Here is a 15,899-nt window from a genome sequence, read left to right as displayed (position 1 = left end):
TCCAGCTGAAATGCATAGCGTGAGAAATTGCTGAGCATGCAGTAGTTTTCCTAAACTCATTAGGTCACTCATTAGCAGAGGAGACAAGGCAACAGCGTGGTGTCCTTGGAGACTCTGGTGAGCGGCTGGCTGTTTAAGTGACTAAGCAGAAACCATTTCTCCTCTCCTCCTCCTGACACAGTTCAGTAGGATGGGCTTGATGAGCTAATTGAAAATTCAATGTACAAGCGCTTACCTACAGTGGCTGACAAGGGCAAACGCACTGCAACTTAAGAAAAGACATGCAAATAGACAAAACACAAGCAAATTAAGAAAACATCTTCATTAGTTTGGTAACACATGCGTAGCATTTAGAAAACAAGCTGCAAAGACAGAAACGCGCTGCAAACACAAAGCGACAACGGAAGTGTTTCCAGAGGACACTAAACAGGTTTGTGACTCGTGAAGTCGGGTCCGTATCATCCATTATTTGTTTTTCTGTTATTTTGTTTTGTACGGGTTCTCCACTTTGCACATGCGCAGTCTGATCTGCAGCGTGCACTTACCTCGCGGGAGGACGCAGATTCAAAGAAAAAGTCTGTAAAGCATTTTTGAAACTGAAAATTAAAGTAAATTTGAAGGAATTTTAAAACATGTTGGAAAACTACTGTTAATCAGAGATAATACAAGGTTCATCAGAGGTGACAGTCGGCCTGTAGCCTGTGATGAACGTTGGAGTGACCAAGGGCACAGAAATAGCGTTTCCTACAGTCTGCAAGGTTTCCTGCATTAGACCCACCGGTGAAATGTGTCGTCCTCACACATCATTTTTAAAGCATGGGAGTTTAGACAGTTATCCTGTGATGCACTATGACGAGACAATAAAGCTCCTGGATTTGACATGCTCAGGTCGTCAAATCAGCTCCATTAGTGATTTAATACCTGTAAGATAATTACTGCATGAGAAAGAATTGTGACCAACCCTGGATGTCGTTCCAAAACAAGGCCTGTCAACTTTTGGTGAATTAGTTTCCTCCTCTTGTCGTTTTGTGTCTTTGCAGCGCGTTTCTGTATTTGGTTGTGTGCTTTTGCAGTGCATTTCTGTAACGTTATTTGCAGTGTGTGTTTTTAAATGCTGCGCACGTGTTGTCAAATTAATAAAGATGTTTTAAAATTTGCTTGTGTTGATATCACCAACATGACAAAAAAGAGAGTTAGAAGGTCAAGCGTGAAAGCCACACACTTCGCATGTCTGTGCACTGTCATATTTTAAATGTAATTTAAAAATTACAGTAAATAAACAATAGTGATCCAAATAAGTGATAAACATTCCCACTGAGCAGTTATTTGGTCATTTGCAAGTCAAATGATGTGTAGAAGTCGCAGTTAAAACTGGCTATATTTATTTAAAAATTACATTTTGCATGCTAACATGCTCAAAATAATAATACTAGCATGTTGATGTTTAGCAGGTATAATGTTTACCATGTTTACTGTGTTAGTTTAGAGTATGCTAACATTTGCTAATGAGTAATGATACTTAGTGTTTGTTTGTATTACTACATAAATTTAATATATAATAAATACATATGATGTGTGTATATATGTGTGTGTGTGTGTGTGTGTTAATGTATAAATGCATACATATATTTTTTTTACATGCATTCAATAACGTATTTCATATAAAACACAACACTGTCTCTTCAACTTCCTTTAAAAAAATCTCTTGTGTGAATAATTTGCTCTTTTATTCTATGATGCATCTATCACTGTGCATGCAGCAACTACCGACAGTTAAACGGATAATATTTGATGAAGGCTTCACTTTGTGTCACCTGATAATTCATAATCAACATTCCAAACTTCATTGGTTGTATTTGTGCATCAATTGTCCTTATTTGATATAATTTATTGTATGACTGATTCTGTATCAGTGACTATATTTAAACATATTTGTCTTCTTCTTCAAGTCCACAAGAAGAGAAACTGATGAGCAGTTTGGACATTTGTGTCTCTTTCTTCTGGGTAATATTTTTTATTACTGTTCAAACTGTCTCTGTACCAATGTCAGCCATACATTCCTGTGCATTTAATGGACTTAGCAAGTGAAGAGTATCAGCATCAGTGACAAAGCAAAAAGAAGAAAAAAAATCTCTTCTGCATTTCAGCAAGTGTACAAAAGGACAAGTTTGATGAGCTACTTGGGCATTCACGTCTGTTTCTTATGCTTAACATGCATCCAAACACAGCTTTTTGGCAACCGAACAGAGGAGCAGGCGCCAACACCAGATGGGGTAGCGGAACGAAATGTTACCGGAAATATGGCTGCGCCGCGCAAAGCACAACATGAACCGAAGCATTTGGCAGATGAGCGATGATGTTCATGAAAGATTCGAGTAATACAGACTGCAGCTCCAGATGTGATGCCACAAGATGTGGGTCCAGCACAGAGGACACACACTTAAAATGGGAACGAGAACACCACCGCTGTCAGCTGTAAACCCTGTATCTCAAGTTATCAGAAGGAAAGGACATTCCACAGTCTGAGCTGAGGAAAGAGATGAATTTAAAGAAAAGTGAGGAAATTAGTTGTATTGAAATTAATTTATTTGTTATACAACACTGCACAAGCGGTATAGAGAGTGTTAATTAGAACCATGACAACAGAAAGCTGAAAAAAAAACCCTGTTTTAAACCCAGATGGCAACAAGATGATTGGTTGACAGAGTTCGTGGAGAAATCAGTCAAAGTCACATTAAGTTGTGATGAGAATATGAATATAACAGACATAAAGATCGCATAAAGAGCTGCAGTGGCACCAGCAGCAGTGAGAGTGACAGTAAAGTTGTGGGTCGGACAGTGGTAACGTAGGTTCATCACTGTGAGCGACCCCTTTCACATTGTCATCTGATACATTGTTATTATAAAAATGCAGATTGTAGCTGCTTTAAATATCCATCTCAACCCAAGAACACATTCTATTAAAAATAAAACTTTGCTCATGATATAAAACATACGATCAGTTGGGCTTTGAAGACCAGACATCAGAAACGGTTAATTTGGGGCGACCTCGTGGCTTAGGGGTTTAGCCCTGGTTCAAATCCAGTTGATGACCTTTGTTGCCCATCTTGCTTCATCATTTCCTGTTATCTCCCTCCACTACTGCTATCTAATAAAGGCATAAAATACCCCAAAAATAACAAAAAAAGAAAGAAATGGTTAATGTCTTTCCCCATCTCTCCATAACCTCCACTGCACAATGTCAATGTAAGTCTACTTTCGGGGTTTGATAGCATTTCATGGAATCTGAGTCTCCTGAATGAGACACTACTACTGCAAACTTCTCATTATACTGCTGATGTTTAACCAACAATAGCACATTTTCAAACAAAATGAATCTACACTTCTGCATTGATGCGCAGTGAATCTAATTAAATCAGCTCTACTCGTTACAGAACATTTCAGCACCCGGACAACTTCTTTAGACCCCTGCAAAATGAATTACGACCCCAACTGCCACGAATCAGGCACAAGCCTCTCTTTAACAGCTGCACAGCGTGTCAGGCCAGCTTTCGCCATCAAAGAGCCATAAAACTGAGCCTTTAATGGCAGCCATGGTTGCTGAGAAAACGGGCATTAGCGGCGGGTGAACAGACGGCATCTGACACGACAGGTTAATAAACGTTGGAGCCCCTGCCAGGATATTCAGAGTGACTCTACGCTTCTCACAGACCAAAGCGACCACAGAAATGTGGGCAGGAGGCGGTCGGCCAGTCGAGGTAGAAGGCAAAGGGCGCTTTGAGTGAGATGCTTCCACATCTGAATAGCTGACTAAATGAGACTCTGTGGTGCACAACGGACAAAGATGCAGGATGCACTTTTATCCAGGAGGACCAACAGCAAATGAGCTTCAGTTCCTAGATGGCCAAAAATACAAGCAGACAACAGTGAGGAGGTCAGAGGTCAGAGCCTTCGTGCCTTGACAAAGAACAGAAAAACTGTTTTGGAAAAGCTCCAGGTCACTTTGCATTTTCTTTTTTTCAGATACAGTAGTTTTCTGTTCTACCTTTTCCACATTTTGACTAAATTATGCTTGTGTGCTCAACAACCACCAACGGCCGTATTCACTAAGTCACAGTAATTACAACCGTGGGCAAAAACATAACAGGCTTTCATTAATGCTTGATTTATCAAGACCACTTATGCAAATCTAATTTTCAAAACCTGAAGCGCAGCCACACTCACTGCACTTTCAAACAAATCCTGACACCTTAACAATAAAACAGTTGTCAGTCCTCTAAAACTACCCTTAGAGTATGACCATTCCAGAAATAACTCATATGAGCAGTTGAAGCAAACTTACATTTTACACAGTGGTGATGGATGTTTGTGGCATGTCAGACACGTTTGTTTGACTTCTTCTTGTCTTTTTTGTTTTTGAGTTTGTTTAAAATTGAGTACCAGCTACTGTACCTTAAACTGATTGGTATAAAGGGTACAGGCCTTTTCAGACTCTCCCTGGAAATCTGTCCAAATTCCATCATATTACAATGTTAAACAAAACATTGTAATATGATGGTTGTGTATGGGTGCATGAGATTGCATTTGTTGTACTTAATTCTTCATTGTTTAATGTGTTTGTCTCTTAATTTCCACAGACAGTGGATTTAGTCTAGTTGCATTCTAGGTAATGTAGGCGCCAGGTTTTGCCAAGTTAGAGAATGTGCAGAATAAAAAAGAAGATATCTCTGGTTCTGCTGCATTGATTTTGATCCTTTTTTTAATTTTTTTTTTACTTTCCATCATGAGTCCAGCAATTTAACCTTAACCCTGGACAAGAGACTGAATGAAAACCAGAAACAGACATCAGCTTTCTGTGAAAACTAGTCCAAAACCGGCCACAGCATTGACTGAGAAAGGGTCAAAGGTCATCGACAAGGAGCCGGTAGACGACCAGAGAAAGATCAAAGCGGCCATTCTCATCCAACCTTTGAACAGAGACAGAGCTTACAATCTCCCCCATATCACATGTTCCAAAGTTCCATACTTAGGTCACATGATGAAACTCAGCTCCATTTGCTGATGAAGACCATAAGACGTGGTTTAAAGCCTTCATGAAAAGCTAGTAAATGGACATTAATTTAAGATTGTTTTGTCAAATTAGTTGCTGAAGTTTTGAGGTATCCATCTCTGGAACTTGTGCCCTTCTGCCACCTCTCCATTACATTGAGGGTAAATTGAATTTAGTTTTTTTAGCAAGGTGGCTTCACATCTGCAGGGCCTTTAGTTTGCTGTGAGAGTAGTGTTTGTGAGTGTCTGTGTTTCTGTGTGTGGGCGGATGGAGGAGGGTGAATGCAATCACAGCAACAGCAAAATGTAAGCCATTAGAGAGAGAGCCAACCGATGCGTTAAAAGGATAAATCCAGTTTATTACAACTTTTTGTAGTTTTGGCCATCATTCCCGTCAATAATAATAACACTGTGCTGACCAACAACAAGTGTGTGTACATTAGGGACAGCGTTCAGACTATGGCCGCCAGGTATGGGAAGCAGGGGCTGTCTGTCGTAACACAAGGACTTAATCTACTTTTATAAGTAAATAAAAAGACCACAAAAAGTTGCTACCAGACCTTAACCAGAAATTAACAGATTTAGTATGATGTTACTGATATAAATGATGGCCAACAATACAAAAAGAAGATCTGTTATAAACAAGAATAGTCAATTAACTGTTTGAACTTAACCTGTTTGTACTTTATACTCAAAGGATTAGTTCAACATTCACTTATAAATACACTTATTTGCTTTTTTCCCAAGAGTTAGATGAGAAGATCAATACAACTCTCATCTGTCTATCAATATGCAGCCAGGAGACGGTTAGCTTAGCTTAGCATAAAGACTGGAAACAGGGGGAAACAGCTAGCCCCACTGTAGCTTCCCATTGAACGGACAGAAGAGAGTGGTATCAATCTTCTTCCAAATGTCAAACTATTGCTTTAACTGTGGGCACGCCTGTCCACCAAAGTACATGTTGACAGGGGTGTGGAACACAGGTGCCCAGTGGATGTCCATATACTTGAAAAAAAAGAATTAAAGAAACTGTTGATGAGAATATATGCTCATGTTTGTGTTTATAATAGAAAAAGATAAGGAGAGAGCAAACTGTATTATCTTTTCAGTGGACTGGCAGGGCCTGAAATGCAGATGCTTCAGTGTCTTTAGAGTTTTGTCCTCCCTAATGGCTTCTGCAGACAGCCGAGGCCAAACATCTCATTTGCATAATTCATTTCACTTCAGAGCGCCTGACAAATGCCTCCAAACTCGTCGCCTCTCTGTGAAATCTGAATATTTCTCCAGCTCTCCCGCAGAGTGTGGATTCGGCAAATTAAACCAGAGGAACAGCTTTTTTTGTTTTTTTTCTTTTGCAGAGGGAAGGGAGTAAGGGCACCAAATCAGGCTCAAAAGAAAGATGGTGGGGAAAAAGGCAATAAACTCCTCACATGATAACTGTTGTACTTTTTTGACACCATTCTCCCTTCAGCAGTTGCAGGCATGCAAAGCTAAACTCAAGAGAGCAACAGGCTGGTTTTTCCTGTGTAGTTGAGGTCCTGTCGGTCAAAGCAAAGCTGCATGATGAAAGTGGATGAAATGCTCACAGACGCCCAATGGGCTGTTACACAGGTCTCTGCCTCCCTCTACTGGTATAGTACAACAACAGCAGCTTATTACACCAGAAAAAGTGACAATCAGCTGATCATGGGTTTATCATTTCCACCACAAGTTATAAAAATTTAAACGAAAATAAAATTCAAACTATATTTCACACTTATTCAAGTCTTGATGCTCACTAAGGTTATCTAATCTGTATTCCTTCCTAGTTCAGCCTTCTGTGGGATAAACTGCTGTACGGGTTTATCACTGTAAGTAAGTAGTGGTATGCAGTGAGAACAGAACAGCATGGTTAAACACCATGTCACTGGTTACATTTATTTCTTCAAACCTGTGACCAACAGATGTCGTTCACTCCCACAGAACTTTATTTTAAATTCTGATACAGAATACATATGTGATACTGTCAGAGGGGGTGGAGGGAATAAGAGTGGAATAAAACAATTTTTCCAATCTCAAAACTACTTATGGTGAAATAAAAGGAATAAAACAGAACATTTGCATTTTAAGAGGTTAAAGCATGAGGAAATGGAAAAAATTCAAATAAACTTGGACTACTCTCACCTCCCTTATCAACAACTCAGCTTTCGGTGTGGCGGGTTTTTGTGGAGAAACTGGGTTGTGTCAGTGATGCATTTGTGTTGTGAGAGCAGCACAGGTGACGAGGCCCGGCTACACATTTCTGCCAAAAACAAGCAATTTGAATATGTAACATTGGGCTCTAGGAAATTTTAATCGGCATTTTCACTCATTTCTGAGATTTGAACCCAAAAAAATTCATTAATCAAGAATCTAGAATCAGCTGTCACTTTCATTTATTTCATATGGTTAAATTAAATAAAAAATCTTGTCTTTCTGTTACACTGGTTCAGAATGCACTTGTGTTTCAAAGGGAAGTCGTCTGTTTTTGTTCTCTTGCAGCTTTGAGTTTTTGATATGAATATAAAAGACAAGCCTTGTTCATGTTTTGAAATAATTTAACTTGTGTTTGTAAAGTTTTTTCAGACATCCACTTGCTAAATCCTGATGAAAGACTTTTGTTCACTGTTTCCGTGTACAAGTTCACTTAACACACACACAATAAATTAATTGAACATTCCTCCTCTTCCTAAATGACTGGACAAATATTCACACAGTTCCTTTCATTTACTTCACTTTTCAAGATAAAATGGGGATATTGTTATAGGCAGCACAGCAAATTTTACAGCAACAAAATGTGCAGCTATATCACAGCATTAGGATATGCATAGAAAACACAAGAGCTATGAGATCGCACCATAGTTTATGTAAAAGCATGTCTGTGTTGCTAACAAATGTCCATTTGGCTCATCTGTATTGCAGATTGACTGCAGTTGTCATTTAAACAATATAAGTTTCTCTTCAGTATTCCATTCATTTTATATCATTTCTGGTTCGGAATCAACAGCCGATGAGCTACGTTGTTAGCATGAGCAGTAATTGCCACCATGGCTGTGACTGCCACCTACAGAAACTCAAATCTCAACAGAAAATACAATGACGGCAACACAGCTTCAGTGACAGCTGATATCTGGTACATGCAATGCATGAACACCAAACAAACAACAAAATTAAACATCAAGAAACAGAATCTAACCCACTGCCAAAATCCTGTCCACTTCAGCTCACACCACTCGGCATTGTCTCCTCCCGAAAAATGAAGACCAGGTCCAGCATAGAGAGGCTGAGTGAATGTGGTCTGAACTCTGTGGAGGAGAGTCATGTTTTCATCCACGTTGTAAAAGGTCAGAATACCTGCCTTGTGATCCAGAAACATTCCTACTTTGAAGGACAACTTAACTGAGATTGACATTGTTATGTCTAAATTCATATTTACAATGACAATATAATGCCCAAGACTTGTCATTGTGTCCAAATTCTGTCTGATCTGCTAATATCCTTGTATGCAACAGCTATTGTGATCAGTGCATCCCACTCCACCTCCCAGTAACAACGTCCAGTCAGACTCTCTCTACTCAGGACCTGAAAACTGTGAATGAATCTAGTTGAGGAATAAAAATCCAAGAAATTGTAGTTTTCCTTAGTTATTATTTTACGGTTCGGTTCCCCTTAGATAATATCAACCAGGCGTGTGCTGTATTTGGATCCAGTGTTATTTGGCATGCATACTGTAAGAATTCCTCTCTGGTCCTCAGTTGTTGTGACAGTAAAGCATCCACTTCAGTCACTGTCCGTAAAATCTTTGGACACTTCTCACTCAGAACATCCTGCAGTTTATCTCTGACCTCTGTCACAGCCGCTGACACATACTCAAAGTACTGCAGAGGACGGATTTTGGTGCTGGGTAACTCTATAGAGTCACTGAAATGTGAGAGCAAGGAGTAATTTTGTAGAAACTGGGTGTGATCCTCTGTGTGTGAGAGCTGCTTCAGCCTAGAGTCTTTCCTCTTCAGCTCAGTGATCTCCTGCTCCAGCTTCTGCTGAAGCTCTTTGGCTCGACTCACTTCAGTTTGCTGCTGGGATCTGACCTGCTGCTTCACATCGGAGCTTCTTTTCTCCATGAGACGGATCAGCTCAGTGAAGATCTTCTCACTGTCCTCCACTGCTTCTATCAGCAGAGCGATTGATCGCCTCCACCTCCTGCTGGAGCAGCTTCACATCTTTCTCTCTGTCCTGGATTCTCTGCTGGATGTTTTGTCGACTCACCTCGAGCTCTCTCTGCTTCTCAGGCCTTTCTGCTGCAGCTGAGACTGTGTCGTGGCCTTTATGTTCATCCACAGAGCAGAGATAACAGATACACTGCTGATCAGTACGGCAGAACATCTTCATCACCTCATCATGACAAGAGCAGATGTTCTCCTGGAGCTTCTTGGAGGGGTCCACCAGCTTGTGTTTCTTGAATGGAGCCACATCGTAATGAAGCTGGAGGTGTTTCTCACAGTAAGAGGCCAGACAGACCAGACAGGACTTGAGGGCTTTCAGTTTTCTTCCAGTGCAGATAATGCAAAATCCCATTAACGTCAGAGTCACAGGCTTAAAACTCACCTTTTCAGACTACACCTCGACACCCCACTCAGCACTTACTGATGACTAATTTCTTTTTTTTTTAAAAACACTAAAAGCACTTGCTATTTATATCTCACTTTTGTTCATACAGTGGTTCATTGCACTTATTCTAAGTTGTTTTGGACAAAAGCGTCAAATTAATGTGATGTAATTTTCTACACATGTAGACCAGAGCGTATTAGTTGCATATCATCTGCATATGAACATTATTTGTAGGAGACACAGTTGCACAACAAATAATTAATATATTAAATATTATGAGTAAAACAAAAACAAACATTTGGGTTTTTTTTTAGAGTGCCTAAAAGTTTTAAATCAACCTAACTTAATTAAAAAGACACTGCTGTGGCGTGTTACGTGTGTTAGATTTTGTGCATGTATGTAATGAGAGCAGTGTGTGTGTGTGTGTGTGTGTACCTCTGTTAGAAAGCTTCTCCAGCAGCGTCCTGAAGCGTTGGACTACAGACGGGGAGACATCGTAGGTGTAAACTTCCTTCACTGGAACAGAGTGACACCTCCCAAACATACCATCTGCCAACACACAAACAGACTTTAAGTAGAGAATCTTGCTTTTATATTTAGCATTTCACACTTAGGTCACTGAAAGGAAGTTTCTTTGAAAGGCTGAATATGATTCATCTTTCATGTTCAGTTTTTCCCAACTGACTGGAATTTGTCTTTGGTACAGTGTGGTAGGTACTGTAAGCTAAGTCCACAGTGTCAGCAACACCATAGGAGACATCAGAACAACATATCACACAGCTGACAAAAAAATAAGGAAGGAATAAAAAGTGCATGTTCAAATAAAATTGTGCGTATTGTACATGCAAGGTTTGAGCAAATAAAACCACCTGTTTAAGGTTAGAGAAAGCTGGTGGTCGAGGTAAAGTGACAGACATATTAACAGCCACACAGTACTGCTCTGTACGGTAACGGAGAGAGAGAGATGTGTAAAGAAAAAGTTATTTAAGGTTACAGTAAGAAACAGCCATCAAATAAGAAATGAAGCACTAATGGTCAGTGTATATGAAATGAGAGTGTGCATCAGCAGGCCGGCTTGGCTTCTTACATAAACAGCCTGATGCAGTCTGGAAGTAACCTAACCAATCACCTCACCAGTCAGTCAGCATCCTATTCGTATTCAAATGTGCACACACCTGCACAAAGTCTGTACACGAGCTTGTTTTGGAAAAACGATTAAACACTATTTTTTATTTCTCTGTATTTTCAGTATTAACTCTTTAACCAGCAGCTACATGTTGGACATTCAGTGAAAAACAGAACACACACAGTACACAGAGCGATAAGGACCTTGTGTCAGAGACTGTGTGCCCCGGCGATTTGACCAACACACATTATTAACATTGAATATTGAGGGGAACAAATGAGATTTCTTTCAGTAGGAGGGATGCCATGACTGGTCAGTTACAAATGCTGGGGGGGGACACATTTCCATATTTCATTTATTGACCTGCGATTACGCACTTGATGTGTATGAATTTGTTTTTGCATTTCTTAGTTCGTTTGAGCACTAACAACAAAAATCTAACTTTTTCGACGGACCTCACTATTTTTATTATGAGCCTCTACCAAACAGTAGCGATTTCCAATTACATTACAATATCTCGTTCAGCATGAATACTTCTCCATTAAAGTGAATCACTTGTATGAATCACTTGTTATGGACAAGAGCAATGTATAGAAATAAAAAAAATTAAATAAAACATAAAGATGACAATTGTAAATATAACAACAAAAATTCATACAATCTGCAGTTCAGTCTTTGTAGAACCACCAGAATATTGGGCGATGGATCCTCTCTTTGTGGTTTTCTACAAACCATTGCTGACTTAGTATTTTCTATACCCTCCAATCTAGATACACCTTTTGGGCAGCAGTGTCAACTCCCCCAGTGATCAGAGTGAGGTTATTGTACTTACATTTTGGTTGTGTTGAATTATGATTACCAATATTATCTTATATTATATACTAGTCTCACCTGGATTTGCCTGATTAGTGACTGTATTTTCATTGAAAAGGTCTTTAAAAAGGCTGTAACAAACAGGAAACTTTCCAACTTCAGGCCGAGTCAGATCCAACTCTCCTCTCTGGACTCTTTTATCATTTTATTACTAAACATAGATCCCATGACACAGAGTGTGACTTTTCACTCAGTCATACTTCCTTCTAAAAAGCCACACAGTGGGTAGTGTTAATGTGAGCTGAAAGCCGGCAGGAGGCTGTCTCAGAAAATAAAGCCGTGGGTGGCGACAGTGAGTCAAAGGACAGATATAAACGGAGAGATTTTCAAACAGTGCTCACCACTAACAGGTAGTTACACCATAAAGAATAAGTGAGCATGTGGTGCAGTAACCTTTTTGTAAGTAATAAACTCTGAACACTGTTTTCTCTTCTATTTGAATCAACTGCAGCGGCACATTATTGAAAGGTATTATTTTTCTGTAGTGGTGACGTGTGTTTGTACCTGCATGTACAGCACAAGAGCAATCAACTGGTTGTTCAGGCCGATCAGAGTAAAAAATAATGATGTATGAATATTGTTTCCTCGCCCAATCTCGCAAGAAGCGCCTCAGTCAGGCATTTACAGCGAAATCTTTCCAGCAGCCTGAACATACGAGTAGTACTAAGACTGGTTAAGAGACACTTAGCTCTTTGGCTATTGCTGCTGTTGTCTCATGGAGACCATATCAGTGCACATTTTAAAGATCAGATTAAATTTCTCTTACTTACTTTTTCTTAACTTGATATTTTATGGTTGGTACACTTTGTTTCCATGTACATCTCTACAGTCTTGGCTCCCTTCTGCAGAGCACTTTGTACAGTAACTTCTCTTTAATAGAATTAACAACACATCTTCCTGCAGTCTCAGACAGCTCGATCAATTTTAGTTGAGTTGTTTTAGTAGTAGTGGCAGCATTTATTGATCTACAGTAGCAGTGGGGAGATTCTGAAAACATGCTGCATCACATACAAAGCAACACTTTTTGTTTTGTGTCTCAGTCATAAGTATTCTACCCAACAACAAACTGTGTCAGTGATAATCCAGATTTCTCTTTACATGTCACAGTGTCAATAATTTGTTTTCCATGTACATTATCCCATTTTATTTAGACAAAATGTTAGACAAAAAAAATGTTTCTATTAACCAGATTCAAGAAACTGATGTTGACTGGATGGCTATCTTCAAAACACTACAATTGAATGCCAGCAATATAATACAAATTTACCATCAGATCAGTGGAACACTGCCTGTCTTCTATCTACTACTTCACTCAAAAGGGTATGTTTACCTACGTATTAAAGAAAAGGAGGGGAAAGCGCCTCAGGTATTACTTGGTCAACCCTGTCTGCTAGAAGTTACATTTAGATATTAATAAATAATCGTTTTTCCGCTGTGGTTACGCTGTGGTGACAAACATAATCGTTGCCTGGATTATATTCAGAGGCAGTGGTTAGGTTACGGCAACAAAAGCACTCTCGTTAAGTTTAGGGAAAGATTGCAATTTCGGCTCTTGCTTCAAGTCGCTTTGGACCATAATCTTTCCCTTATATTAAGCAAGTGCTGCCAGTGCTTAAACATAATCAAGCTAAATAATGCTGTAGTCACTACGAGTGGATATTATATTACAAGATTGGATGTTTTGGCAGAAATCAAATGAAATATGTTGTGAACATTTTACAGACACATTCAGTACCGACATTTCTGTGACTTTACAGATTTTTTAATTTCCTCATTATGTTAATAGAAAACATGATCTGGGCTGCATTTCGTTTCTTTCAAAATATATTTGCTAATGCAAATTAGTTGTATACAAACAGAATTTCTAGGAGACAAGTGTTTCTGTGCTTTAAATTACAATTACTTGCTATAAATTCTTATGATCCTCCATGCTGTAAAATTCATTATTTATGGTAAAAGTGCAAAGGATGCAAAATTTACTAGAAATAAGAAACATCCATGTGTGTTTGCATGTTAATGTTGTGGTGTTTGTGTCTGCGTTCCATGTGCCTGTGACTGTGCATTCCTCTCACCGCATGTATGAATGTGTGTGTGCATGTATGTGGGAGAGTGTGCATGTTGCATAACAGCACTTCTACATGGTAATTCAGGCCTCTTGTCTATAAATAGCCTCTGTGTCACTGTGGCCGTCTCAATCAAATTGCAAGCTCCATTTAACAGGCAGCTAAGGATGACCAGCGTCTGGTCTGCACTGCTGTAATTACTCTTAAATGCTTCACTGAGTGCATATTCTGATGTTTACAAATGAGACGGAAGAGTGAGATCAGAATCAGAATCAGAAATACTGTGGGAGATGTGCTGTGGGTGTGCGAGGAAGATTGAGATGAGTGAGGAAGAAGGGAAAGAGACTTAAAGAAAAAGGGAGGCAGCAAGATTTTAGCTTATTATAATACTATAAATGTGATCTGGGAATTGTCACATTTACACAAACTTCCTCAACATTACAAAAGTTTAATGCTTACTTGAAGCTGTTTTTTGTTGCTGAATAAATTATGTGTGAAATAAAGATAAATGGTTTGTCAAATGATGCAGCCTTGCCATGATATGATGAAATACCTCACTGTACAACAGTTACAAGTAGCTTTGGACTTTCTGAAATGTAGGAACTTGCTGTCTCCCCAATAGGCAACTGGCAACTACTGTGTCATTGTTTCCTTAATATAAAAGTTTGCATAAAAATCTTTTCAGATGGAAACATTATAATGGAGAAAGACAAAAAGAAAGACAGAGACCAAGAAACAAATGTGTTTGTTCCTTGTCCTCTCGAGCCTCACAGAGCTGAGTACAGAACGCGAAAGATCATCAAGTCTCTTCCTTCGCTTCACCTAAGGCACTTGCATTTTCTGTATCTTCCAGGAACTACATCTGAATCATAGCTAATAATTTAACCCATCTAGAGCTAAAGTATCAAGGCCAAGATTAAAATTCAATTATTTTGACACAAGAGTGGCCTAGACGTTATAAATGTGGCTGTTCCTCAACAGGACTTCTTGGGTTTAAGCCTTGTGTTGCACCCTGCTGAAGTGCCCTTGAGCAAGCAGCTGAATCCCTCCGAGCTCCAGGTCAGATTTGTTCCAAGATATTTCCTGGAAAAAGATGAAGCTGGAACCAATGTGGCGAAATTTTGAGGCCAAAGCTCAAGATTTTTAAGCTGCAATTCCTCTAATGGCCACTGGATAGTGGCTAGAAAACTCAGACTGAATTGAAGTGAGTGGGAAAACATTCACTTCAATTCAGTTGAAACACACTACCAGTACATTTGTTCTACAGCAGACGACAGTCACAAAAGCTAATACCACTTCTTCTGTGTGGCCTGGTGTACATTTCTTAGTTCTTTAAAAAAAACTATTAAGGCTTAAAGAGAGTCACATTTGGAGATGTGTTTATGTGACAGGTGTCTCAATCCACCACACTTAATTTGCATGGTTTCCACTAAGGACGCAGGATCCGATAAAGATTCCGATACCTCAACTCAGGATCTAACAATACCAAATCCCGATCCGATACCAGTGCTCTTTCCCAAATTAATAATCTGTATACCTGCGTGGGATCATTTTTATGTAATGTAATGTGAAGAAGTAAGTAAGTAAGAAGGTGACAGGTAGTTGGCTTATTTGTATCAAAACCTCTGTATAAAGTGACTGTTAACATTTCTTGTATGAAAGTCAATTACGCAAAATGTCTAAGACAGAGACGCAAAATGACCACAAAGTGATGCACAGAGTTACAAATAGCAGCTAATTATTGATATGATTTCCTATTTGAATATTTACCATTGTTTATTTGGCATTCATTTATTACACTGAATAAATAGTGCAACTATTAATAATGTACAGGGCTTTAAATTTGAGTCTAAACACATTTTTACTCATTGCTCACGCCCCTGGTCAGCCTGTAAATAAATTAATACATAATGACACAGATAAATGTATTTAATTGTGGTTCGGCCACATCTGACAGATACCCGATCCACTTAATAAGGTCCGTAGCCCTGATACAAATCCGATGGATCAGATCAGTGCATCCCTATTTTCGGAGCGTCGGACTTTCTCCAGTAGGAGACAAAGGTCAAGATGTAAAACCTAAATCCTGGTTTCACAGTGTGATATCACAGACACTACCAGAAACTCTAAAACCTCTCGCTCAGTTTGCTTCCTGTTTTATG

General features: G+C 39.2%; 1 protein-coding gene across 2 annotated transcripts in view; it reads right to left on the bottom strand.

Annotated features, from left to right (window-relative positions):
- LOC122886635 (receptor-type tyrosine-protein phosphatase N2-like) overlaps positions 1–15,899 on the bottom strand; it is a 227,269-nt gene that overhangs the window by 173,986 nt on the left and 37,384 nt on the right. For both annotated transcript variants that reach the window (XM_044219062.1, XM_044219063.1), the window contains exon 3: positions 10,111–10,224. In XM_044219062.1, the coding sequence (XP_044074997.1) occupies positions 10,111–10,219 (109 nt within the window). In that variant the 5' untranslated portion in view covers positions 10,220–10,224. The remainder of the gene's footprint in view (positions 1–10,110; positions 10,225–15,899) is intronic.

Source organism: Siniperca chuatsi, linkage group LG13 (assembly GCF_020085105.1).
Source record: "Siniperca chuatsi isolate FFG_IHB_CAS linkage group LG13, ASM2008510v1, whole genome shotgun sequence".
NCBI classification, from domain to species: domain Eukaryota; kingdom Metazoa; phylum Chordata; class Actinopteri; order Centrarchiformes; family Sinipercidae; genus Siniperca; species Siniperca chuatsi.
The sequence above is the reverse complement of the archived record's forward strand: the minus strand, read 5'-3'. Positions and strand labels throughout refer to the sequence as shown.